Source organism: Phyllostomus hastatus, unplaced genomic scaffold (genome assembly GCF_019186645.2).
Source record: "Phyllostomus hastatus isolate PE091 unplaced genomic scaffold, TTU_PhHast_1.1 phas_scaffold_129, whole genome shotgun sequence".
NCBI lineage: Eukaryota > Metazoa > Chordata > Mammalia > Chiroptera > Phyllostomidae > Phyllostomus > Phyllostomus hastatus.
Window position 1 is genome coordinate 10,889,263 of NW_025334009.1, and position 26,187 is coordinate 10,915,449.

General features: G+C 53.5%; 1 protein-coding gene across 3 annotated transcripts in view; it reads right to left on the reverse strand.

Annotated features, from left to right (window-relative positions):
- Positions 1 to 3,829: 3,829 nt before the first annotated feature.
- The window catches only part of ACVR2B (activin A receptor type 2B), a 28,126-nt gene continuing 5,768 nt past the window's right edge, over positions 3,830 to 26,187 (reverse strand). For 2 of the 3 annotated variants that reach the window (XM_045857127.1, XM_045857125.1), the window contains exons 2-11: positions 11,324 to 11,531; positions 10,797 to 10,906; positions 10,491 to 10,642; positions 10,264 to 10,407; positions 9,606 to 9,749; positions 9,108 to 9,256; positions 7,107 to 7,221; positions 6,257 to 6,395; positions 6,031 to 6,161; positions 3,830 to 4,585 (exon numbers count right to left, since the gene is read on the reverse strand). In XM_045857127.1, the coding sequence (XP_045713083.1) occupies positions 4,391 to 4,585; positions 6,031 to 6,161; positions 6,257 to 6,395; positions 7,107 to 7,221; positions 9,108 to 9,256; positions 9,606 to 9,749; positions 10,264 to 10,407; positions 10,491 to 10,642; positions 10,797 to 10,906; positions 11,324 to 11,531 (1,487 nt within the window). In that variant the 3' untranslated portion in view covers positions 3,830 to 4,390. The remainder of the gene's footprint in view (positions 4,586 to 6,030; positions 6,162 to 6,256; positions 6,396 to 7,106; positions 7,222 to 9,107; positions 9,257 to 9,605; positions 9,750 to 10,263; positions 10,408 to 10,490; positions 10,643 to 10,796; positions 10,907 to 11,323; positions 11,532 to 26,187) is intronic. The other variant, XM_045857126.1, reaches the window with a different exon arrangement.

Below are 26,187 nucleotides of genomic sequence, written 5' to 3' on the forward strand. Positions count from 1 at the left end.
CAGGAATAATGGCTGGCTATTGGACTTCTGGTACCAATTCTAAAAACTTACATACTTATGCTTACTATATTCTTAAAAAACATCAAACCCTTGTCTTACAAATTAGGTGCCTGGGATTTTACATGGCACTCTAAAAAGGGCAAAAAATTCCATCTGCCAGAGGGCCATCCAGCCCACCCACCCTGAATGGGACAGCCACTTCCCTGCTCTCGTGGCTCAGAGTATTGGGGCCATGTGACAGGCTTTCCGAGCCACACACAGCACATGGTGGACATTCAATACACAGCTGGGCCTGCCACCAAGGAAACACCACACACAGCCCAAGCACCCAGTGCAGGGCAGCAGGGAGCAAGAACGTGGCCGACTGGAGAGAAAGGTGACAGAGCAGAGCTGCAGGGTCACCAGCTTTGCTTCCTAAAGCATGACCTGACAAAAAGGTTAGCCTGGCCCCAGAGGCAATGGAAGAACTATCTCGTCCGGGGCCTGGAGATGAGAGACTATGTGTGTGGGGGCTCCAGGCTCCTAAGATGCTCCAAGCTGGACGAGGTCCTTGTTCGGCATCCATGCGCCACATCTGGACAGGATGAATCCTGAGTCAGAAGCAGCTGGCACCCATGGGGAAGCCTTCCGTAGGCAGGGCCGATCCCTCTGGGCACCTACCAGGAGCCAATAGGACAGGAAAGCCATGCTGAGTAACAAAGGCTGTGATGATGCTCCCCAATCTGCCTAAGCCAGGTCTCCCTTTCTCCTAAGAACAGTCTACCTGCAGCTCTTGCCCTGAGGAACTCACTCAGAGGAGGACTCCTAGTGGGGACCAATGGTACCCGGAGAATGCCTGACTTGGGAGGTCTATTGACTAGGTTCATGGCCTTCCTTTCCTTGTTCCCCTGTCACTGATTCCTTCACAGGACATTGGCACAGCAGCCTCTGTCTCCACCTGCTTACTCTTTCTCGTGTTCACTTGCTGGACTTCTCTGGCTAGGGACATCTTCCCATCGTGATCACTGGTGTTTTCAAACAGAGCACCTTCTTCCCCAAAGCCCGTCCCACAGCCAGGAGCCTGCCTGGAGGACAGGACACTAGAAAGGCAGGAGCAAGGATCCATGGTCACTGCTCCCCCGACTCAGCTGCCTTCCCATTGTGGATGCGGTAGCCTCTCCCACAGGCAGGGAAAGCGATGCCAGCCTCCATTCCCACCAGCTCCCACAAGCCTGGAGTGGGAGAGGCGGGGTAGTCATTACCTGAGCTCCCCGGAAGTGAATGTCACGTGAAACCTTTGTGGAGAAGAGCACAGGCAGAGGCCCTACAACACCCCCCACACAAATGGGGCCTCTAGATGGCTCACTCCCCAAAGAATTCATGACAGCAAACACACCTTATCTGAGACAAGATCCACCCGGGTTCCTCGCAGCACACTCTGGGACGAGAGTACCCACCTTCTCCCAGCCAGCACAACAGGGGGGTGTTATGGCAGGAGGGGCAAAGGCAGCCTGAAGCCCAAAGAGCTTACTGGACTCTCCCCCCTCCCTGGCCACGTCAAACAAGACCATCTCCTGACACACCCTTCTGGTGCCAAGGCCCCAAGGAGATGCCAGAGCAGCTAAGCACAGGGTGAGCAAAGAAGGAGTCCTCCCTCCCCTGATAAAAGGCATGCAGACCACCAGGAAGGCCTTCCTGTCCACACTGCGTCCCAGCCGGCAGGTCCCCACATCAGAGCCACGGCTCAAGCCTCCATGGCCAGGCCCCAACGTGTCCTCCCGAGAAGCCAGCCAGCACACAAAAGAGAAATCACCCAGAAGACACCTAAAACCACACGGAGAGGCAGGGGTAGGACCAGCGCTCCAGTCATTCCTGTAGTAGGTCGGCTGGTTGTTAGCGGCTCATTAGTTTCTGAGGGTGAAAGTAGAGACACCCGGCACTGCCCGAGGAGAAAGCTGAGGAAATTAGATATGGCACTTTTCAATAAATATTTTAAAGCTTCTGAAAGAAAGAAGTGAAAAGGGAAAGCAACTGCTGTAAGGCCTGTTTTGCTGTTAAAAATTATTCCCAGGGAAGAAAATACCACAGCACAAATATTCTTTCAAAAAAGTAAACGACAATATAGCTTACCAAAAAGTCCCTGTAACCACCTCGGCCAGCTCACAATTTGACCCATGAAGCAAAAGCTGAGCTCTGGGGCAGGGGAGCAAGCTCATCCAGGGCCCAAACAGAGGAAAGGACACAGCCAAGGGGACACCCCTTGGGGCAGCAGGCGGCTGGCCCCTAGGGTATGTGCGGTGCCCTCGGGTCTCAAGCCTCAGGGCGACAGGTAAGAACACTCCACTCCAGACATGCCTCTCTAGCACAGACAGCCCGAGCACAGTGCAGGCTCCCAGGGACACTGCGGGTCTCTCCCGACTGCTGCTGCTGCTGCTGAAGTCCTTAAGAAATGAAATCTCAAGTAAATGACCTCAGGTGGGTTTTTGAGGGCCACAGTTTACCAAGTCACAGTGGGGTTACCTGTCATTCTGAATGGCAACCAATCGAAGTGAGGGGAACATCTGAACCTCCAAAGAACCCAAGAGGAGGTGCCCCCTCCCATCCTCACCCGAGTCCACCTCTCTCCATCACCCACCCAGTCCCCCCGCAATTGAGAGCTCCGGTTCTAAATTAAAATGGTCTACAGAAACCAGAAGGAAAAGCCTTCACAAACAAGAGTGACCAATGCCCAGATGCGGCCCAGCCAACCAACCTACAGGTGATGACAATTCTGTACAAGGGCGTCACCAACAGAAATGGTAGCACTATCTAGAAGACTCAAACTCTTTTTTCCTCTGTCTTTTACACTTTCTTGTCATAAAAGCCAACTTACATTAAAATATACTTATTACAAGACAACACAACTAATAAAATATATAATAAAACTTACACAAGTAGAAAATTCTGAGGTATTTCTGGTTTGAGGTGGTCTGTGGTCGTGAAGTTTTCATTCTTTTATTTTTCAAAATTTAAACCTCGGAAGCCACATAGCAAAATGTGTGTGGATGCACAAAATATATCTGGATGTATGTGTGGTCTGTTTTGTTTTGTTTTGAATTTTGCATGTTTCATAAATTAAAAAAAATTGAATGTTGAAACAGCAGCATTAGGAACATTCACTGACTAGAGCAAGGGTATGGCATAATAAAGGGTTTTAGAATATGCACCACTTTAAGGGCCTGGAGAAAGCTATGTCCACGAGCCACATAAAGGGGACAATAATGTCACCACACAGGGCAGAGCCAGCGCTGCAGGACTCACAGGGTCTCCAGAGAGGTAGGCCTCTGCTGGCCTCACCCAGGAAATCCTCTTGCCCTGGCTGTGCAGGGCGCCCCCTGTGGGCATTTCCCTGAACTGCTCCAGGAGGAAGTAATGTATTTCAACGCCTCCTCCTTTAAAGATATTTTTACAGCATCATGTCTTATGAAGAATGTGCCCACTCAACCGTGATTTCTACCCTTACCTAACCTAAAATAGGGCAGAAAAAAATGTTCTGTCCTAGGCCCAAGCCCAAGGTAGTGGGAAAAACTGGTCAGGGCCAGCGGGCGGGTCAGAGCCGTATCTATTTTGGACTTTCTCCAAACCCCGCTCTTGCCGTTAATGCTCGGCCTCCACACGGTCCTTCCCCTCAATTCCTGGTTACCTGAGAAGTAGCCTCACAGCAAAGGATGTTGCTCCGAACGTGCCCGAGTCCAGTGTAGCTCTGCTCCAGACCCTACCCAACGCCCGCCCCGCCCCGCCCCACCCTCCCCTTTCAACTCCAGTCCGAACCATCCTCCTCCTCACCCCCCTTCTTCCTGGTCAGGACAACACCCGTTAATCCGTGAAAACACATCTGCTGTTTCTTAAACTCACTGTCTAAAAAAGGGAGAAAAACACAAGGAAAGGGAAGGAGGGAGGTGGTAAGGGCAGAAGGAAACTCCTCTGGAGGAAGTATGTTTTTATGTAACAGTCTTCAAAGGCTCCTCTAGGATGAGTTTGCAGCATTAAGTTTCCTAAGACAGGAGATGGGACTCTGTGTCACAGATTCCGAGACGAGCAACGAAGGCGGGGGAAGCTGAACCCCCAGGACAGGAGGCAGCGGAGGCTGCCAGCACGGCGCTGGTTCTGCATTCACAGCTCAGCACCTCGACGCCTGCTGACGCGTCCACTGTTTGAGATGCAGTAGAGCGATGTGCTGGTAGAACTGATCCGATCCCAAAATAATATTAATAATAATAATTATAATTAATTATAATAAAAAGTCAAGGTAAAATAGCAGCTGCATTTTATGTGTTTGTTGGTGTTATGAGATTTCCAAAACAAAACACAACTTGTTTTTTCCTTTCCTCTTCAGATCCACCGAGTCTGGAGATCCACTCGTGTCCCGGGCTTAGATGCTCGACTCTTTAGGGGGCAGGTCCACGTTGGTGACGGAAGTCACCAGGGAGACAAGACAGTCCGAGGTAGTGCCGTTGACCGACCTCCGGATCAGGGACACCCGCTCCTCCACACAGCCCGCAGACAGGCGAGCCTCTGCGTCGTGGTCCCAGCACTCCTCGATGGTCACACAGAGCTGGGCCAGGCCCTGCGCCACGAGGAGGGGAGGAAACAGAGCCTGTTGGTGTCCCTCAGTGAGGACAAGCCTGGGGGACAGCAAACTTGATGATGTACCCGAGACCAGGCAGAGGCCACAGGTGTGTCCCAACCCCAGGAGCCATTAGCAGGAGCCTGGGGAACACTGCGGGGATCAGGGTGCCACCCCTCCTGGCAATCACCACCCTGAGCCCACTGGCCTCCCACCACGGCCCCAGTGGAAGGCCATTGAACATCAACATAGGCAGGGAGGAAGCCAGGCCCCTCCTGGGGCAGATACAGTGATATTTAAGCAAAATCTTATGTGAAGCCCAAGTCATGTAAGGACCCAAAAAGTGGTGGTCACAGTGGGACCAGAGGAGGGGGCACCATCCACCCTACTGCTCACAGCCTCGGGGGGCCCTCCCTAGAGTGCAGGGCACATGGTGTATGACACCCTGTGCTGGAACCAACTGTGTAGAGCCAGACGAGGCAGAGGGTGGACAGCAGGTCCACATCCAGGCACTCTCTGGCCTGCTCTGCCCCCGAGGCCATGTTGAGACCTCTCTGGACATGGGGCTCCTCGTCAGAGAAATGGACCAGCTGCCTTGGCACCTCTGCCTTGGGAGACTGAGACAGTCTGAAGCAGAAGGTAGATATTGACCCAGGCTCCACCTTCTCCTCTTGCAGCCGGGGGTTCCAAGGAGCAGCGTGGCAGCTGAACTTGGCCTTAACAGCTTGGACCCTGGTGGTATGTATGGTAGAGGGCTACTACCCCCAGTGGTCCCAACACTGTTCGTTTTCTGAATTAACCCTGGGGTGGGTGGCGGGTGTGGATCAGGGGAGCTGAAGGCAAATATCCTCCCAAGACAGGTTTACGCTGCCAGGGTCTCTCGTACAACATCCCTGGAGCAGAGGGGCCCAGATGCCACGGGGCTTGGCCCAGGCCCAGAAAATAATGAAGGCAGAGAACAGAGGAATTTATCAGAACCAGCCCATATTGAGCATTTATGTGGTAGGTATCCTGCCAAGGGGTTTAAAATGATAACTCATTAAATCTATTACTACCCTGAGAAGACAGAGGCTCAGAGATATAAAGCAATTTGCCTGAAGTCACCCAGCTATGGATTGGCAGATCCAGGATTCAAACCCCGAGAGGTCAGGCTCAGTCAGGGCCAGCAGGCTCCACGGCACAGGGTCCCTCCCACATGGGGGCAACCTGGGCCCAACTAAGCAGACCCAGAGCCACCTCCTGGTGGCTCACTGAACCTTCCTAAGGCTTCCCTGGCGGAAGAGAAAAAGTGCACTAAGTGTCCTCTGGCCTGGCAGAGGAGGGGACTGTCTTGTTGTTTGAGGCATCCCCTCTTTCAGCACTACACCCCTGACCTCAGGTTCTCACCACAGGTAAGAACTCCCTTCCCTGCTCCTGTGCAGCCCCATGCCCTGCGGGGCCCTCACCGGGTGCTTCAGCCAGTGATCCTTAATGGCGGGCCGCATCTTCTTGTGCACGACCACCTCCTGCAGCTCCTCCAATGATGGGTGCTGGCCGATCTCTTCTTCAAAGGGCAGCATATACTCGTCCACGGGGCCTGGGGGTGAGACCGAGCCTGGTGAATCACCGCCAGGTCCTGCTGCTCCCAACCCATCCACCCACCCGCAGGACACCTGGGGCGTGGGCACTCACCATCGGCAGCCTTGCAGCGGGAGACGAGCTCCCACAGCACCAGCCCCATGGCATACATGTCGATGCGCAGGAAGGCGTCTCTCTGGAAGTTGATGGCACCCTCCAGCACCTCTGGGGCCATGTATCGCCGAGTGCCCACCTGCAGGAGGGAGAGGGTCTACGGTCACCATCTATGCAGATGCCCTCAGTGCTGGACAGGAGATGCATCCCTCGTGCACCCTAAGGGGCCAGGGTGGCAGAATTCAGAGCGGGACACTGACAATGATGGCAAGGCTTGCTGTCCCACGTTCCCAGGAGGGTCACAAGAGGCCACGGTATAAACTGTACCTACGTGATCGTTTAAGATGGCACACCCTCAGGACTGCTGTGAGCTAACCCTGCAGGTGCTGCCTCTACCCCATCACCACCACACGGGCCGCACAGACATGATTTACTGAGAGTAACACCAAAAACGAAAGGGGAAGGATGTCACTGAAAAATATCAGCAGCGATTGTTTTAGGATGATTTGCTTAGGCTTAATTTTTGGTTAATTTTTCTAGGCTTTTGGGTCTGGAGTCTTAGTATATCTTATATTTTATCTCACCTATCTTTATAACTGAAAAGAAAAAGACTGAGTCAACAAGGACGAGCGGACAAATTCCCAACCGGGAATCCGCGCTGCTCAGCTGACCAGCCTGGCTGGCTCCACCATTCCGGGCCTCGCCTTCCCCAGCAGTGCACCGTTCTCGGCGTTCTCAGGCAGCTCTGAGCTCACACGGCGACCGCTGCCTGTGCGCTCTGCCCGCTGAGCATCAGAAGGGCAATGCCTCCCCTGTGCCAGCCCCTCTCTTCCACCCCGAGCCTCGTTACCTGCCCATGAGTATCCCCTGGAGGCTTCCCTGGCTCAAACCGAACAGCCAGGCCAAAATCGGCCAGCACAGCCGTGAGGTCGCTCTTCAGCAGCACGTTCTTGCTTTTAAAGTCCCTGTGGAGACAAGCGGACCGACATGAAGGCCAACATCGTGGTCTGACCTACCTGCTCATGGTCTCCCATCTCAGCTCTCAAGATGCGGCCTCCAGAGATCCCAGAGCAGGCCATCCCACCAAGCGGGAGGCAGGGTCTGCACCAAGGCGGAGCTCCATGAAGCCACAGGTGGGCAGTTTTAGGACATGCCCCCCTGCAGCGCTGCCATGAGAATCCCTAATTAACTGCACTCTCCCCAGAGCTGCTAGAGCAACACCTGCCCCCACTGGCCGACAAACTCCATCCCAGTCCCCACGGTACCAAAGGCCAGCCCTATGTTCACAGAGGGGTTGAGGGCAGGTATACTGACCTGGGTGGGATTCGGGTTTTCTGAGGAGGATTTACAGTATTTAGGACAGAGCGAGCACTGCAGCTGAGCCTGCCTGGGTTTCGGGGCAGGCCCGAGGGGCTCCAGCCCACCACGGAGGCAGGCACAGGGCAGGGTGCTGGCGTGAGTGCCCAGCCCCGCCTCTCACTAGCAGTGACTCTTGGTCCTCAGTCTCCCCAGTGCCTGTCCCGGCCTTGTGGTGAGGATGACACTGAGAAGGTAGTAAGTACACATGCTGGGGGCTGCCCCTGGCACACTTACTATGCACTACTGTTAGGCTGAACCATATGGAAGAGTCGACATTCAACCGTTTTTGACCTACAAAAATGGCAATTTCATACAGTCAACCTTTTATGACATTGATGTTAGTACCACTAGGGGCCCTTTCTGGAGTCCGAGGCTTATTCCCCTCCCTCGAAGCCACAGAACCACTCTAAAGTAGGTATGGCGAAGTTACTGCATTTTGCCATGTATAATGCACACTTTTTTGCCCAAAATTTTTAGGGAAAAATAAGGATACATATTATACATGGGCAGTACTAATTCCATATCTATATAAATGTTTTTAATTCTTTTGTTTATGCCTATGTGTTAAAGTGTACCTCTAGAAAGCAATAATGACACCTATGTGCAAAATAATACCCTGGAATACATAATTGGTTTTGTTTCTAAATATAAACAAACAAATAAATAAATAATTGATTGAATTAAAAAAATTAAAATGAAAGATTTTCTTTCCTGAAATTTTGGGCCAAAAATGTGAGTGCACATTATACACAGGAGTTCATCACACAGGGCAAAATACAGTACTCACTCCCCTGTACGACTGTCCCCATCCATAAGATGGGCTGGAAACACCGTCTCACAGGGCAGCACTGAGGACAACGGGAGCTGGCGTTTCTGTGTGTTGGCAGCGCCACCTGCCATGCAGTGGCACTAAGATAAGGAGTCAACACAGTGGCTCTCAAAGTACAGTCCCAGGACCCCAGAGGGTCCCTGAGACTACTGTTTCAGGGGATCTACAAGGTCAAAATTACATTCCTAGTAATCTATTATTTGCCCCATCTTTATGCTCATTCTCTTGAGAGTGCAGAGTTTTCCGGAGGCTACATACATGTGAAGTCATCACTGTGGCAGTTAACGGAATGCATGTGCTTTAGTGCAGCAAACAGTAGACATAAGCCACCTACACAAAGTTCTTCTGGAGAGTGGAAAGGGATTTGAACCAAAATGTGAGAGAACAGCGGAGCCAACTCTCCAGTAATGCAGTCGGCATTTTCTCCTGCGGCCACTAGAGGGCACGAAAAAACCGGCTTGAGAGGCCAGGCCAGGCCCAGACAGGGGTGGAAGGCAGACAGCAGCAGGTGGGCCCAGGCTGCTGTGCCCAGTCACTTCTGACAGACCTCACAGTGGCTAAACGTATTTACAATACTGAGACCCGCTGGGCCCTGCTCTGGCCCTCCAACCTTCTCTGCAGCTCCAGGCCAAGCACATGGAGGCTGACTGCTAACCCAGGTACCTGTGGGCGATAGACGGCTTGTGGCCCTCGCCACGGCACCAGGGCACGTCCTCGTGCAGGTACGAGAGACCTCTGGACATCGTCTCTGCCACGTGGCATAGCTCGTTCCAAGTGATGATGTTCCCCTTGAGGTAATCCGTGAGGGAGCCCTGGAGGAGGAAGCACAGGACTGGGGTGCGGGCTCTGGGGACAGGGCAGGCCTGGCCCAGCCTCGGGAGGCCGTCTCCACAGACGGACAGCCAGCCAGGCTCCTGGGAGGCTGGAACTGATACACAAGACGCGTGAGACCAGGATGGGTTTGTGGGGGGTGGTTTCAGATGTATTAATTATGAAATTGCTACTCTTACTCATAACAAGTTATCCCAGAGTTAGGGGTTCTCACTGTGGACACTCCTGTCCGCACCTGTGGCAGGGGTCCCTGACTGCGGGAGGCCACTGTGGAAACCATGGCCACGGCCACCTCACCCTGTGCGCCCCTCTGCATGGGGCGTGGCTCACCTTGTCGTGGAAGGCTGTGATGAGCCACAGCTCCACCTCGAGGTTGGAGCCTCGCTTCTCAGCGGCGATGAACTGCAGCAGGTTCTCATGCTTCATGCCAGGCGTGCTGAAGATCTCCCGCTCGCTCTGCCACGACTGCTTGTCCTGAGGCAGGGATGAGGCTCAACCCCACTGCAGCCATGCCACCGGCCCCAGGACGGCCACCCTCCCCGTTCCCCACACCCTTAGCCTCGGCACCGATAAGGGGGCAGGCAGAAGACCTGGACTGAGCCACGCCCCGGAGCACAGGCCAACAGTGATTCCTGAGACCACACAAGGCCAGCACGTGCTTTACAAACAGGTGTGCAGAAGTGCAGAGGGCAATGAGTGGCCCAGAATCACCCGACAAATGAGACATATAGCTGGGCCAGGCTTTGCTAAGGGTCTCGGGCAACTGCTTGGGGTAGCCAAGACCTGAAACCCAGAGTGGATCAAGGTTTTGCAAATCAGGGAGTTGCAAAGCCCTACCTAGCTGCACAATACATTTCACTGCCCCCAAGGGGGCCCACTTCTCTCTCACCCACCCCTCCCCCCACTGTGTAGGGCCTGGACTGCCCAGGGGGCAGGAGAGCCTGGGCCAAAGCACAGGTGGATGGCCTTCGGCCCTGCACGCACTCACCTGCAGTGGGAAGATCTTGACGGCCACAAAGTCGTTCATGAGCTGTGCCTTCCAGACGCAGCCGAAGCGCCCCCGAGCCTTGATCTCCAGCAGCTGCAGTGGCTTCAGGCCCACCAGAGGGGATGGGGGTGGAGGTCCAGGGTCCTGGGGGAGACCGGCCTTAAGGACCCTGCCCTGGCCTCGCCACCGGTACCCCTGCCCTGCCCTGCCCCAGCCAGCCGTCTCACCTCGTGGATGTCCACGTGGCCGTAGGGGGCTTTTCGATGCCGGTACATCCAGAAGGCCAGCAGGACGATGAGGGAGAGGCCCCCAATGGGCAGCAGCGAGTAGGCCAGCACCGTAAGCAGGGTGGGGGCTGTCGGGGGTGGCTCGTACGTGACTGGGGGACACACGGAGCCCTGTGTCACACAGCCCGCCCGCCCCTGCACCTCCAGGGCCAGAGAGCCCTGCAGCCACTCCCCACCCGACTCAGGAGCTGAGCGCTCCTCACGGGCCAAGGAAAGGCCCCAGCCTGCCTCTCCCACGGCCCTCACCTTCCGGGCCCCCGGCCTCCGGCAGGTGGGTGAAGCGCTCGTTGCAGAAGTTGCCTTCACAGCAGCAGAAGTACACCTGGGGGTTCTCCTCTGTGGCCACACACTCCTGCCTGGAGGCACAGTTTTCCACACCCCCCCTCAGCTGAGGGACCCCAGGCTCTGCAGGGCCCACCCGGCCAAGCCCCTCCCCGATGACAGAGCACCCCATGGAGGTGTACTAGGGGGACAGCATACTCTGCAGAAGTAGGACCCAAAGTCAGGGAGGGAGGGATGGCCAGGGCAGACACTCCCCGAGAGCCCTCCTCAGGACGAGGCCCTGCACACACAGTGCTGGACGGGCTGGGGCCCTGCAGAAGCCCTCTGTGCCCAAGCTCTCACGAGAGCCCGTCTTTCCCCTCCCATCCTAAACGCAGGCTGGGTTTCACAGACACCCTGACGCCCGCAGGGTCAGCGGGTGGTGTGCCGGCAGGCGGGCGCCAGGGGAACAGAGAGACAGGGAGGCCCGGAGGGCAGGGTGAGCGTGGCACCTGTCGTAGCAGTTGAAGTCATCCAGCCAGCAGCCCTTCTTGACGAGCTCGATGGTGCCGGAGCTGTTGCGCCAGGACGCGTAGCAGTGCAGCCGCTTGTCCTGCTCACCCTCACAGCGCTCCAGGCCACTCTGGTTGGTGCGCTCCAGCTCCCAGTTGGCGTTGTAGTAGATGCACTCCCGCGTCTCAGCCTCCCCGCGCCCGGAACCTGCATCCCAGCCGGAGGTCAGAGGCTGCTTAGCGCTCCACCCACCCCTGCTCCCTGCCCTGGACCCAGGCCGCCACCCATTGGGCAGCTCCGTGGGCCGGCCAGCACATCCCCATCTCATTCCCCCAGCAACTGCCCTCAGGCCCAATCAGGAGGGAGGGGACCACACATCTAACAACACAGGATAGAGACAGCCAGCCAGACTGGCGGCCAGATGCAAAAAAAAGGGGCTCCACCAACACCTCAGGCCCCTGGCCTGGTGGGGGCGGGGCAGCAGCACCGCATGCCTGCGTGTGGGGGCGGGGTGTCCAGCCCCAACTATCCAACTGGAATGTGGGCAGAATCTACAGTTTTGATCACCCCCGTCTGCCTCAGGTAATTCTGATACAGACCTCAGGGCCTAGATGCTGCTGTCCGTGCTCACTCAGCACAGCCCCCACCCCAGGGAGACACTGCTGGTGTACCCCCCACAACGCCCAGCAACAACTAGCAGTGCTCAGTAGGGCTGCAGAAGGTCATCAAGCACCAGGCCCTCGTGTTCTGGGTAAGGTTCCACAGAGACCACAGGGAATACACGCCCCAAGCAGACAGAGGGCCGGCTGGCAGCTGACCCGTGAAAACAGATGATCCTCCCCGAGGGGCTTGGCCCCTGAAGCCCCCTGTGGACGCCCTCCACCCTCTCCCGTGCCCTCCTCCACCCCCTGCAGCAGTGCCACCGGGTGGCCAAAGCTCTGATCCTCAAACGTGGCTTCAAATGTTCACCAAATCCATCTTCCTCACCCATGCCCTCCAAAGCAACACCAGGCCAGCCCCCACACCTGCCCCTTTGCCCTCAGACCCCACAGCCCTGCGACAGGAAGGAGGAGGAGGAGGAGGAGAGGCCAAAGGAGGCTCTGGGAAAACTGGTTCTGACTCCTGACCCACCGCCTAGGCAGACACGTTCCCAGGCCTCCGTTTGGGAGTGCCCTGTCCTCGTCCCTTTACGGGGTGCCCCTCATCGGGGGTGGCAGCTGTATTTACAGCCTCAATGCCGAAACCACCCCCCCACACACACACACCCAGGAGGAAACCGGTACCAAGCCTACTCCTAGCCTCTCCATACTTCTTGGGGTTACTGTGAGCTGGTGACCCAACGCTGCCCCTGGCTGGACTCCCCTACAACCATTCCCACCTCAGGAAAGAGGACGGACGGGTCGGGGCACCCCTCATGGAATGACAGCTAGCCAGCCCACCCGAGTGCTGCTTCGCCATCAGCCTGAAAGGCTGGCTAGAGCAAAAAGACCCCGCTTCAAGTCAGGGAGGGGGGCGGTGCCGGAAATGCTCTGAATCCTCGAAGAGCCCAAGGTTTCCCTCTCCCCAAGCTCCACCCCCCTCAGAGGCTCTCCTGAACAAAGGGCTGACACCCCACTGCACCCAGGGAGCAGGACAAGGCGGTCAGGTGGGAGGGCCCGTGGCAGGGGTGGCCATTCTCCGGTCAGACCCTCCCCTTCTGCATATCTCCGCAGTGATGGGAGGCTCCTTCCAGAAGGGCCTGGCCAGGGGTCAGCCTCACATCTCAAGGGTCCAGGTAGGACTTCAAAGTTTCAGAATGTCACCCAACCAGAAGGCCAGTGTCCAGCTATGGCTCCAGCCATCCAGTGCCATGAGGCGCAGACTCAGACACCAGTAAGGAGGAAAAAAGTGGGTGCCAGACCACCCAGGCAGCTGGGACCCAGCCTGGTCGGCAGGCCGGGCTTCAGAGTCCACAAAGGGGCTCCTGCAGGGGTGCACACTGGCTCCCCCCCAACCAGGCCCTGCATCCGGCTAAAGGCTGAAGGTTTGGGGGAGACCTGAGGGAGCGGGTGGGCATCGGAGACCACAGGCTGAGCCAGCACACCAGGACCAGGACCCACGTTGGGTCCCACAATGCACACGGGCCCCGCAGCCCCTGCAGCAGCATCTGGGGGCTGAGCCACGCAGCACACCCAGTACAACGGGTGCAGAGCCTCCTCTCCTGGTTGGGGGGTCCCACTGCTTTCGCAGCAGCAATTCCACAGGGGTCCCCAGAGAATGAGGCCCGGGGGAGCTGCGCACTGCCCACCTGCCTTCCCTCAACGCAGTCACACCACATTGCCTGGCCCTTGGATGTGCTGGACTCCGGGCCTTACTTGGCACAAGCGACTGCCTCTGGCCACAAGATGTTTTCCGCCTCCTCCTTTCCATCTCAGCTCTATCCTCTCCCTGGAGGCCAGGGCAGCTCTACTTCCACAAGCCTTACCTGTGCTTCCTCCAAAACCTAGCTTATCGCCCTCGACAAACTGCTGGTGGTTGTTTAAAGGAGTATTTCAGACATTCGAAAAATGCGGAGATGATGTGACCGAAGATAATCCCCAAGCGCAAACACCATAATGAATGCCCGCATAAAAAACAAGTGTCAGGAGCATGCTCAACAACTGCTTTTCAAGTGCCAGGCCTCCCCCACAGGACTGCAACACTGGTGAAGGCGGAAGCCTTGACTCTCCACTTAGCGCTAGGATCAATTTCGGACACATGACGGACAGACAGACAGAAGGACCCAAGAACGCACAGAAGGACATAGTTATTTCCTGGCGAGGGCAGGACTTCAAAGGGCGGGGACAACGGAAGTGGTGGCCTCACCCTGCTGCCCAAGCTCCTGGGTCCTCTGGGGAGTTCCCACCTCCGCTCAGACAACAAGCAACAAGCCCCCGCTCAAGGCTAAGAGTCAGAGCGAGAGAGGCCGGTAGAGGTGGGGAGCAGACCCCTCCTTTCTCCGGGCCGCTGACCAGGCAGGGGCCCCTCTGGCCACTCCTGTGGGCAGGACCCAGGTGCACAGGGCTGAGCACTCCAGATCACAAGGCTCCAGGTGTAGGACCAAGGGTTTGGCATGTCACCAGACCCCCACCTGGCACAGGTGACCAAGAAACGCAGCCATGAGCTGATGGACTTTGGTCAAATCGTGGCGCTGACGCTTCCTAGCTGTGTGACCCTGGGCAAGTTACCACACCACCCCCTGACCCTGTCCCCGCACTCGTGGCAAGGGGATAGTAACAGCAGCGCACACTCCTAGGGCTGTTCCAAGTGTGAGGTGAGTTAAAGCTCTTTAAGAGTGGTTGGAACAACGCCCGGGGCTGGCGTGTTAGTGTTACACTGGAGTCGTGCGTCTCCCCTGCTGCCCAGGACGAGCCTTCACAGCACAGCCCCACAAGGAGCCCCCAGCTCATGGAGTGCACAGGGCACACACCCACACACACCCACACCTGCTAGAGCTTGGCGTTCAGAGCCTAAGGGGGTGGGGGGGGGTGCTGAGGAGATGGCAGGCTCCAGGCCCCTCCTACACCACACCCAGGCCCTGCTGCCAGCTGGAGACCCAGGGGCCTCCCCCCTCCCCCCTCCTCCCTGGCAAGCTCTGCTTCTGCACACACTCAGCTATTTATAGCCCCTGGCAGCACTCCAACCACAAGGCCGCCTCTGCCTTTTAATAGACACAGGGCTCCTGCCCACACTCACGGAGCCAGGGCACCCATGCACAGGAGGCTGCCTCTGACCTCCAGCTCAACCCCCCCCACGTCCTGCAGGAGAGGAAGCTGCGCTCCCATGAGGCTGGGTGGCCTGCGGTGCCCCCTCACACTTGTTGCCTCCCAGCCCCGACCGGAGTGTGCTCCCCGACACCTGGGCAAGGGGCTCACTGTGCTCCTGAGCTACATCCCACCCAACCACTGGCCTCCAGAGGAACCTGGGATGCTAGTGACAGTGTCCCCAACAGGCAATCCCTGTGTTCCAGGGGGCCTGCACCCTGGTGTAAAGAAGCCCCTAGACTAGGCAGGCAGAGACACCCCACTCCCCAAATCCCCACCATCTCCAAACACCAAGGGACACCCAGAGTACATGCAGATTCCTCTCTGGACAGACCTCCTGGGGAGCTGGACCTTAACGGACACACGAGGAAAAGTGCTGGCAGGTCTGCTTCCCCAGCCCAGTTGGCCTGGGACGCGCCCCCCGCTATACAGGGGGGAGCAAAGGGAGCAACCCTACCAGGGTCCCGCCTGCGAGGGACTCCGAGTACAACGGGGACAGGGAAGAATGACGAACAGATGGAGAAGTGAGGTGAGACCAAGCCACGGCCTTGGGGGAGGATCTGGAGCTGGAGCAGCTGTGTGTCCCCGGGGGTTCCCTGAGCTCGGGCTTGCGGTGTGTCCGGCCCAGCCAACACCTCCAGGAGGAGCTGTGGACCCCCGCAGCCTGTGGACCACCGTACCCTACCCTTGGCTCCTGGAGGCGCTCCCAGGGAGCAGGTGCCTATCCCCGGCCACACGGGCACTTGACACACACCCTCCCAAAAACCTCCATGCCTGAGAGGTGGCCACGCAAGGACAATTAAGGCAGCCCCGTGTTCTCCTCACTGTCCAGTTCCAGGTCTGCCCAGAGAGAACAGGCTGCCGTACCCCCTACCCCCAACAGACAGGGGCCAGGCTGCCTTCCTGAAGACCCCCACCTTAGGGTCCCCTGCCCTGCCCCACTGGGAGGCAGCTCTGCAGTCTGCTGAGCACCTGCCGCCCCAGCAGGTTCCCCGGAGGAGCCGCCGGGTACCCATCCGTGTTCACGACTCCCTCCACCACCCCCAGCCTGCACAGCGGCATCTTCGCCTTCCCCACAGCCAGAGCCAGGATGGCCGGGGTGTGGGGACTGAGGGACCTAAGTGGGGCTGGAGGTGGCTTGGGGAAGGCTGGAACGTGAGACAGACAGCCGCCACATACAAACACGCACACTGTGGACCGGCATGTTTGCACACTGGGGCAGGAAACAATCCAAAACGTACCCACATCTGTACCCTCATTTACACAGGAGAGTAACTCTTGAGTATGTGTTCCCAGCAGCCAAACACCATCTGACCAACACGTCGCTTTCTTTCCCCACACCCGTGCGTGTCTGAGAGCCGCCCAGACCAACACACGTCTCCTCCGCAAACACACAGCAGGCACTGGACCTGCGAGCATCTCGCAGACCCTCACGACAAGCCTGAGGGGCCTATCTTCCGGACAAGGGGCCTGAGGCACAAAGGGCTGGAGGAGCCCACCCGAGTTACACCTTAGGTGTCAAAACCGACGACATGGGACCCGGCAGCCTGGCCCCGGGCCAGACTGCACGCGGTTCCCCAGCTCAGCGACGCGTTCATCCTCCGCGCTGTGTCCGTCCTCCTGCTGGACTTCTGCGTCCCTGCTGCTGGTGGAAGCCCGGGCCGGGCCTCCTCTGGAACCCTCATCTGCGGGTTCCCTAGGCTCACGGGCAGGTGTGTCTCTAGAGTGTGCGCCCTCGGGTTAGAGATGCTGGGTCCGAGAGCACGAGCACCTTCCATTCACGGGACGCCGCCAGACCATTCTCCAAAGCGGGCGTACCCGTGTGTGTTCCGCACAGACCTCAGCACCGCTGCGCCACAGCCCCGCGCCTGCGCGCCCGGTCGGGGGAAGCGGGTTTCGATCCCCGCCTCCTGACTGCTTGTGCGACTGCTGGTCTCCGTGTGTGTGCGCGCGGCTTAAGCCTCTCCTGACCCCGCTGCGCATTCACATCCTTCCCCGCTTTTCGGCTGGGCTGCTTTTCCTCTGAGTTGTAGGAACTCGACGTATTTTTTTAAAGGTATACACCCAAAAAGATGACCATGGGGAAAACGAACTCTGAAGCTAGAAAGCAGACACCAAGACGTCAACGACCACAGACTCCTAAGCTGGCTGGGGAGGAGGCCGAGAAAAGCGGTACGAGTCCCACCGCAGGAACACCGCCCCCCCAAACCAGGAGTCTGTGGCGCCAGGTGCTCCGGGAGAGCGGGGTACGACTGAGTCCAAGTGCGGGAGGCTGACGGGAAGGAGCAGCCAGCCGCTCGGAGCCGCTGTAACGCTCATCAGGACTGGGGGCCGCCCCTGCCCCGGCCCAGCAGAGAGTAGAAGGTTATGTTTTTTTGCTTTTAATTTTACTTTTTTATTTTTAGAGAGGAAGGGGTGGGGGGAAGGAGGTGAGAGAGAGAGAACCAGGCAAGGAGAGAGAAACATCGATTTGTTGTTCCACTTATGTATGCATTCATTGGTTGCTTTTTCTTTTCCTTCTTTTTTAAAGAGTTTATTGATTTATTTCTAGAGGGGAAAGGAGGGAAAAAGAGAGGGACAAAACCATCGACATGTGAAAGAAACATCCAGGTTGTCTCTCATAAGCTCCTGACTGCGGACCTCGCCCACAACCCAGGCATGCGCCCTGACTGGGAATCAATCTGGTGACCCTCAGTCAGCAGGCCGGCACTCAGTCCACTGAGCCACGCCAGCCGGGGCCATTGGTTGCTTTTTCTATGTGCCCTGCAGGGAGTGAACCCAAAACTTGGCGTATCAGGATGACACTTGAACCAACTGAGCTACCTGGCAACAGCAAAGGTTATCTCCTAAAGCAGATAAAATAGCCTTTGGACAGGGAGGAGCAGGCAAATGTGAGAGTACAGGTACCAGATAGAAATAAGATACAAAATAATATACCGAGTGCCGAACCCCCAGCTCTCGTCTCCCTGTGGCTTCCAGGATGTTGGTGGCTGGGCCTATAACCCAACAGAAAACACAAGACACTTCTCAGGAGACTCTGAACTAGCTTCAGAAACAACCCAATCAGATATCCTAGCAAGTCCCACTCACAAGCTCAGAACTTTCCATCAGTGTTTGGATCTATCCTTAAATATGAACGGTTCCAGGAAAGCCACGCCCATGCAAGACAGATTAAAACAAGCAGGAAAAAAAAAAAAAAAAAAGAACTGTGAGAAAACAGACACCATGCGGGTTGACAGCTTCAACAACTGTATCAATAGCCTCAGAGAGATCAATGGAAATGCACCATGAAAAACAGGGTGGCACAGTGAAAAGACTAGAAAACAGAAGCACTCTCAGGAACTAAACATATATACATAGGATCACAGAAATGAAAATCGGCAGGAGAACTAGAAGATAATGTTGAAGAAATCTTACAAAATGTAAAGCAAACACACAGATACAGAAACCAAGAGAAAAAAGACAAGGAACTTGGAGCCCTGGTCCTGGAGGCCGGCACCTAAATAGCAGGCACCCCGCAGTGAGCAGGCGAAAGGGAAGAAATCAAAGGCCGGCACAGGCCCACCCCCACCAGGGCACATCACCGTGAACTTTCACAGCAGTAGGGACAAGGACAGATCCTACAGCCAACGTCTAGCAGGAGAGAAATGCTGCCTACAAAGGGTTGGAATGGCTTTGAACTTCCAGCAGCCAGCAGTTGGGGGCTAGGATACAATGCTCTTCCCATTGTCTGGTCACCTATCTCGCACCAGAAGCTTCCATTTGAATTACAATAGCTTCACACTGAATCCTGGCAACAACTACCCCTGGTTTCTTCTTCAGGACCCTCTGGACTCCTCTGGGTCCCTTGCACTCCCCAACTGTTTTACTCTGAGGGTTAACTACAGATTAAAGCCAAAAGGCTTTTTCTGCATCTACTGAGAGCATCCTACAGTTTTTCTTAACTCTGTTAAGATGATGGATTCAATTTTCGAAATTTTTTTTTATCAACTACGCATTTCTGGGATAAAAATACTTGGTCACGCCCTGACCTGTGTGGCTCAGTTGTTGGGAGCGCCACCCTGTAATGGAAGGGCTGCAGGCTCAGTTCCAGGTCGGGGCACACGCCTGGGCTGCGGGTTCAGTCCCCAGGCCAGGCACATACAACCCTTGGTATGGGTGTACAGGGGGCAACCAGCAGATGCTTCTTGCTCGCATCGATGTTTCTCTCTCCCTGCTTCCCTCTCTCTAAAAAGCAACAAAAAAAATGTCCTCAGGTGAGGATAAAAAAAAACACTTGATCGAAACCTGTTATTATTTTGCATATTGCTGGATTCTACTTGTGAACGCTTTCATAGTTTTTGTCTCTTACGTTCATTACGAACATTAGTTCTATTTATCACTCCCACTCTTTGTTCCCTTATCTCTCTATTGCTTGTTTTTTCTCAGTTTGAAAACTATTATCCCATTTTTCCCCTTCATTAGCTTGAAAATTATCTCTCCATCCTTTAGTGTTACCCTAGAAATTACAACATGCCTTTTCACTTATCAAAATCTAACATTAATGGGTAGTTATACTCTCTTTCTGAACAATGGAAGAATTTTTTAAGAACAATTAAATTTCGTGACTTCCGACCAAGAGAGACGTATACGTAGGTACACTCTGCTTCCTCGCACAATCAAAAGAAGGACAATAAAAAATTCAAAACCAAAAAATAACCAGAATGCCAGAAAATCAAACTGTATGGAAGTCTGACAACCACGGGTTTGAAGAAACATTCATCCAGACCGGTAGGAGGGGCGGAGACGGGCAGCTGGGGTGCAGAGGGCACATGGCAAGGCGGCAGCTGGAGGACCAGCAGTCTCACATCTGCGTGCAGATAAACTGGGAGGAACAACTGGGGAATGAGACAGACCATGCAACCCAGGATTCCAGCTCGGGGAAATAAAGCCTCAAAACCTCTGACAGTAAAATCCTGTGGTGGTTGCGGCAGTGGGAGAAACTCCCAGCCTCACAAGAGAATTCGCTGGAGAGACCCTAGAACATATACAAACCCACTCGCCTGGGAACCAGCACGAGAAGGGCTCAATTTGCTGTGGATAGTGGAGGAAGTGACTGAAAGCCAGTGGAGAGCCAAACAAGTGGCACTGCTCCCTCTCTGCCCCCTCCCCCAACATATAGCACCACAACGCAGCAAAGTGGGTTGCCCCACCCTGGCGAATACCTAAGGTTTGGCCCCTTACAACATAACAGGTACACCAAGATAAAGAAATATGGCCCAAATGAAAGAATAGATCAAAGCTCCAAAAACAGAACTAAGTGATGAAAAGATAGCCAAAGTATCAGATGCAGAGTTCAAAACACTAGTAATCAGGATGCTCAGAGAACTGGTTGAGTATAGTTGCAAAATAGAAGAAGAAGTGAAGACTATGAAAAATGAAATAAAGGAAAATGTAGAAGGAACCAACAGTGATGGGAAGGAAACTGGGACTCTAATCAACAATTTGGACCAGAGGGAAGAAGTAAACATTCAACCAAAACAGAATGAAGAAACAAGAATTCAAAAAAATGAGGAGAGGCTTAGGAACCTCCAGGACATCTTTAAACAGTCCAACATATGAATTATAGGGGTGCCAGAAGGAGAAGAGGAACAGCAAGAAACTGAAAACTTACTCGAAAAAATAATGAGTGAGGAATTCCCTAATCTAGCAAAGGAAATAAACTTCCAGGAAGTCCAGGAAGCTCAGAGTGTCCCAAAAAAGTTGGACTCAAGGAAGCACACACCAAGGCACATCATAATTACATTAGCCAAGATTAAAGATAAAGAGAGAATCTTAAAAGCAGCAAGACAAAAGGAAAGAGTTACCTACAAAGGAGTTCCCATCAGACTGTCAGCTGATTTCTCAAAAGAAACCTTGCAGGCAAGAAGGGGCTGGAAAGAAGTATTCCAAGTCATGAAAGGCAAGGACCTACATCCCAGATTATTCTATCCAGCAAAGCTTTCATTTAGAATGGAAGGGCAGATAAAGTGCTTCCCAGAGAAGGTCAAGTTAAAGGAGTTCATCATCACCAAGCCCTTATTATATGAGATGTTGAAGGGACTTATCTAAGAAAAAGATGATCAGAAATATGAACAGTAAAATGACAACAAACTCACAACTATCAACAACCGAACCTAAACCAAAAACAAAAACAAACTAAGCAAACAACTAGAACAGGAACAGAATCACAGAAATGGAGATCGCAGGGAGGGAGAGGGGGGAGAATGGGGGAAAAGGTACAAAGAATAAGAAGCACAAATAGTAGGTATAAAATTCACAGGCAGAGGGTTAAGAATAGTATGGGAAATGGAGAAGCCAAAGAACTTATAAGCACGACCCATGGGCATGAACTAACATAGAGGAATGTTGGTGGGAAGTGGGGTGCAGGGAGGGTGCGAAAAAAATGAGACACTGTAATACCATAATAAAATATATTTAAAAAATAAGTTTCATTTTCACTCCACCTACATATAGCAATCTTTTTATATACATCTCAAACTTAGTAACACATTTCTCTCCTAAAATAATTGTGTGAATATTTACCATTTTCATTGTTCTTCATTCCTTTCTGCATGGCTGACCTTCCATCTAGATCACTTTACCCTGTCTGAAGAACATACTCTTAACTTGAAACCTTCATTTTTTTTTAAAACACCAATGTGTGGCTGTCTCTCAAACACCCCTATTGGGGACCTGGCCTACAACCCAGGCATGTGCCCTGACTGGGAATCAAACCAGCGACCCTTTGTTTCACAATCTGGCACTCAATCCACTGAGCCACACCAGCCAGGGCGAAACTTTCATTTTTTTAAGGACGGTTTTACTTGAAATAGAATTTTAGGTTGGCAATTATTTCTTTGAGCACTTAAAGCTATCATTCCATTGTCCTCTGGCTTCTGGTGTTTTTGAGAAGTCAGCTGTCACACATTGCTCTTTTATTCTCTGGCTGCTTTTTAAGATGTTTTGTGTTCAGTTTTCAGAAGTTTGGCTGTGATAACCATAGGTATGAATTTTTTACTTATTATCTTATCTGTGTTCACAGGGCTTCTTAAATCTGTAGCTTAATGTCTTTCATCGGTTTTACCAAGTTTCCAGCTGTTATCTCTTCTGCCTCATTCTCTGTTATTTCTGTGGTTCTGACTACATGGATCTTAGACCTTCTCACTTCATTCTCTATGCGTCTCTCCCTCTCTTCTATAATATCCCTCTTTTTAAAAAAAAAAAAGATTTATTTACTTTTTAGAGAGAGGGGAAGGAAGGAAGAAAGAAAAGGAGAGAAATATTGGTTCACAAGAGATGTATCAAGCAGTTGTCTCTCGCACGCCTCTAACTGGGGATCTGCCTGCAACCCAGACACATGCCCTGACTGGGAATCGAACCAACGGCCTTTCAGTTCAAAGGCCAGTGCACAATCCACTGAGCCACACCAGCCAGGGCATATTATCCATCTTTTTCTCTCTCCTTGGTTCAGTCTGTATATTATCTTCTGATTCATCTTCCAGTTCACTAATTCTCTCTTCAATTGTACCCAATCTCCTGATAAAATCACTCATTGACTTCATCTTTTCTGGTAGTCAACAGGTCAGTTCCATAACAGGTTTTTCATTTGTTTTCATATATTTTTCTAGCTCTGTTGAAATTTCCACTTTCATTTCCTTGACCAAATTGAGTGCTATTATTCAATATGTATAAGATAACTCCAATTTGGAGCTCATCCAGGTCTGCTTCAATTGTGATGTTTCTGCTAGCTCCTTATTTTAAATGATCAGCCAGGCATTATATGTGCAAAACCGTTTGCAGAAAGAACCTGGGGCCTAAAATGATGTTATATTCCTTGAATGACGCCACGTGTGCTTCTGGCAAGCAGCTAAGGGCACCATTAATCCCAAAACATCTTAACCTAATTTTAGAGTTTGTCTTCTTCTGGCTCCCATCACCCCTAAGTCTTTGGGGGTCCCAACTCAGAAAGGGGGTTCACTATACCCTCCGTCTGTAACTCCAATTCTTGTCTTCCTGACCCCACAAGGCTATCAAATGCAATTCTCAACCTGTCAGTAACCCAGATGAAAGGACTGAACACAGGCTCAAATGTCAAAGTCACCACCCAGGCACTCTGTTCTCACACAGATCCTGGCCTCCTAGGTCTTCACTAGCTTCTTAGCTCTGCAATGTTTTCAACCACAGATGTTTTCTTAATGTGTCCAGCTGTTCCAGGTGTCTTCAGAGAGTTGTTCCTGATTATCAGAAGAGGAAGTCTCCATACCTACTTTTTACCCGGCTTTTACACCCATTTCCAGGATCATACTACACCCAAAGAGGATACAGATCTACATATACATGGAAACTGAGATCACCAGTACAGGTGAGATTGCCCATGGAAAATATTAAGAACACAGATCCCAGGGCAGAGTCATGAAAAAAGTAACTTTCATTTCAATTGCAACTCAAGAAGACAGCATTCACTTTCAGCCAACTGTATTATTTCAGGCTGTGATGGAAAAAAGTGTGCAGCCCACCCCCCAAATTCATGGATTGAAGCCCTGACCTCCAATGTAACGTACCAGGAGATGGGGCCATTACAGAGTTAATTAAGATCCACTAAGGTCCTAAGGGTGGGACTGTAATACAAGAAAACTGGTGTGCTTGTAGGAGGAAGGGGTGTGTGTACACAGAGGAAAGGTCGTGTGAGAACACAGCAGGAAGGCGGCCGTCTGCAAGCCACAGAGAAAGGCCTCATGGGAAAGCAGCCCCGCCAACACCTTGGGTTTGGACTTCCAGCCTCCAGAACTGCGAGAGAGTCAATCTGCTCTTCGAGCCACCAGCCGGCGGCAGTCTGTTACGGCAGTCCTGGCAGACCGGAACACAGACAGTGCGCGTCACCTGTGCAGTGTGGGAGAGCTGCTGCAACATCACTTGCACTAGGAACGGCACCACAAGTCCAGTGTCAGCGAAATCCACAAATCCTGATGAGTGGGCTCACACAAGGAATCCCAGTAAGACAGTGGTGAAAAAGTAGATACCGTGCCCTGCCTGGTGCGGCTCCGTGGGTCGCCGGTTCAATTCCCACACATGCCTGGGTTGTAGGTCAGGTCCCAGGTTGGGGGCATGTGGGAGGTAACCAATTGATGTTTCTCTCGCACTTCAATGTTTCTCTCCCTCTCTTCCTCCCTCCCTCCCTTCCCCTCTCTCTAAAACTAAATAAATAAAATCTTTTTTTTTAAAGGTAGACACCATGCTGAAGGAGACCGGGAACACAGGCTCTGGAGAACAAGTCGTCTCGAATGGTCGTCTCTGCTTCTCCAGGCGACGGTGGCAGAAGGCTGTGCAAGGGAGCAAGGCAGACCCTCTCGGCCAGGAGAGAACGCTTGCCAGGGCCGCTTCTGTCACGAGGAACTTCTCACCAGACTCTAGAATAGTTCTTCTCCAGGTTTCCCCCACACCCTCTACCGCCATTATCGTCACCACATGGAAAGTCGGGATCTTCACTGGGGCGACCACCAACGCCACTACCCACAGCTCCTCGGCAGCCTTCGGCGGGCGGCTCAGCCTCTCTGGGGGAGGGAGGCAGCATGGAGCATGGTGAGCAAGCACACAGAGACACGCACAAGCACGCTGTCCCGAACCAGACCGGCACATCCTGGCTAGCTCACTGCCCCACTGCTCCCCGCCTCCGGGCCCTCCCTCCCCGGACTCCGGCACCCCGGGAACCGGGAGACTCAGACACAGGAAGCGGCCTCCCTGGTTCCCCTCAGACACTAGCCAGCGGAAGTGATGAGCACCCTCGGGGCACCCTCCATGAAGCGGGCTGTCTCCAACCTCTGTGATCCAGAGCTTCTGGGGGTGGGGGGAGATGCTCACGGGTTACTGATTGCAGAGGCCCACCTGCCAACTCACCCAGCTCTTCCCCCACTGCCATCACCTTAGGAAATAACCAAACAAACAAACAAAAAAAATGTATAGCCATTGCTCAGTATCCATTAAGATTTTACATCTACCTGTCCTACAACACAGAAATTCTTCTCGTCTTCGATCCTCGAGAAACGATATGCATAAACTGTACACATTCAGAAAGTGCATCCAGCAATAGATAAGATAAAATGTAGCCTATATACCCAAACTTTGAAATTTTACACAGCTCTTACAAAGACTGAGGTAAGTCCATATATATAAGGAAGACTGCCAAAAAGTGCCTGAGTTTAAAAAGCTGTGACACGCAGATGCAAGTCACAACTGTGGTGAGCAAAAGATGAACGTAGAACAGTTCATTCTGTGAGATTCCATCCGCAGAAAGCACAAAGCAGGTGAATCAATGTGCAGTTGCTGGGGGTTATGGCCTGCAACCCAGGAATGTACCCTGGCTGGGAATCGAACCTGCGACACTTTGGTTCCCAACCCGAGTTCAATCCACTGAGCTACGCCAGCCAGGGCGCATTTTAGGTTTTTAAAAAACCCTCCATTTCTCTAAGCACTTCAATAGGTACACAGCTACGAGGTCTAGAAGGACACATACCAACCTGAGAAGGCTCACTTCTGGAGGGGGACTTCAGTGGTGAACAGGGGAGGCCCTAGTTTTATCTGTAACATCTGAATTCTTGCAATTAAATACACATATATTATTTGGAGAACACAAATTAGTAACACTTAAAGTGGGAAGAAGTTAGGGCCAAAAGTGACCTCTGCTCCTCCAGCCTACACCCCAGGGTGGCTCCCGGGAGACCCAGGTTTGGGTGCAGTTTTCACCGCAGGGAAGACGGGGCTGCATTGCTCTGGTTCGCCGTCTCCCCCAGGTGGCCCTCCAGGACCCACTCTCGGGTGGAGGGGCCAGAGGAGGACCCAAGCTAGGTGGGAAAGAAAACCAGAATTCACCTAACTTCCCTGCTGCTCTATTTTCTAAGCCCCAGAGCGACAAGCCCTGATCCCCTGGACCTCCTTAGGAGGTCTGAGCCACAGGGCTCCCCTCTCACTCACACCCCATCCCAGTTCCAAGCAGGGGGCCCTGGTCTGCCTGTTTTGTGAGCACCTGAAGGGAACGTCAAAACTTGGGTGAGAAGAAAATTCCC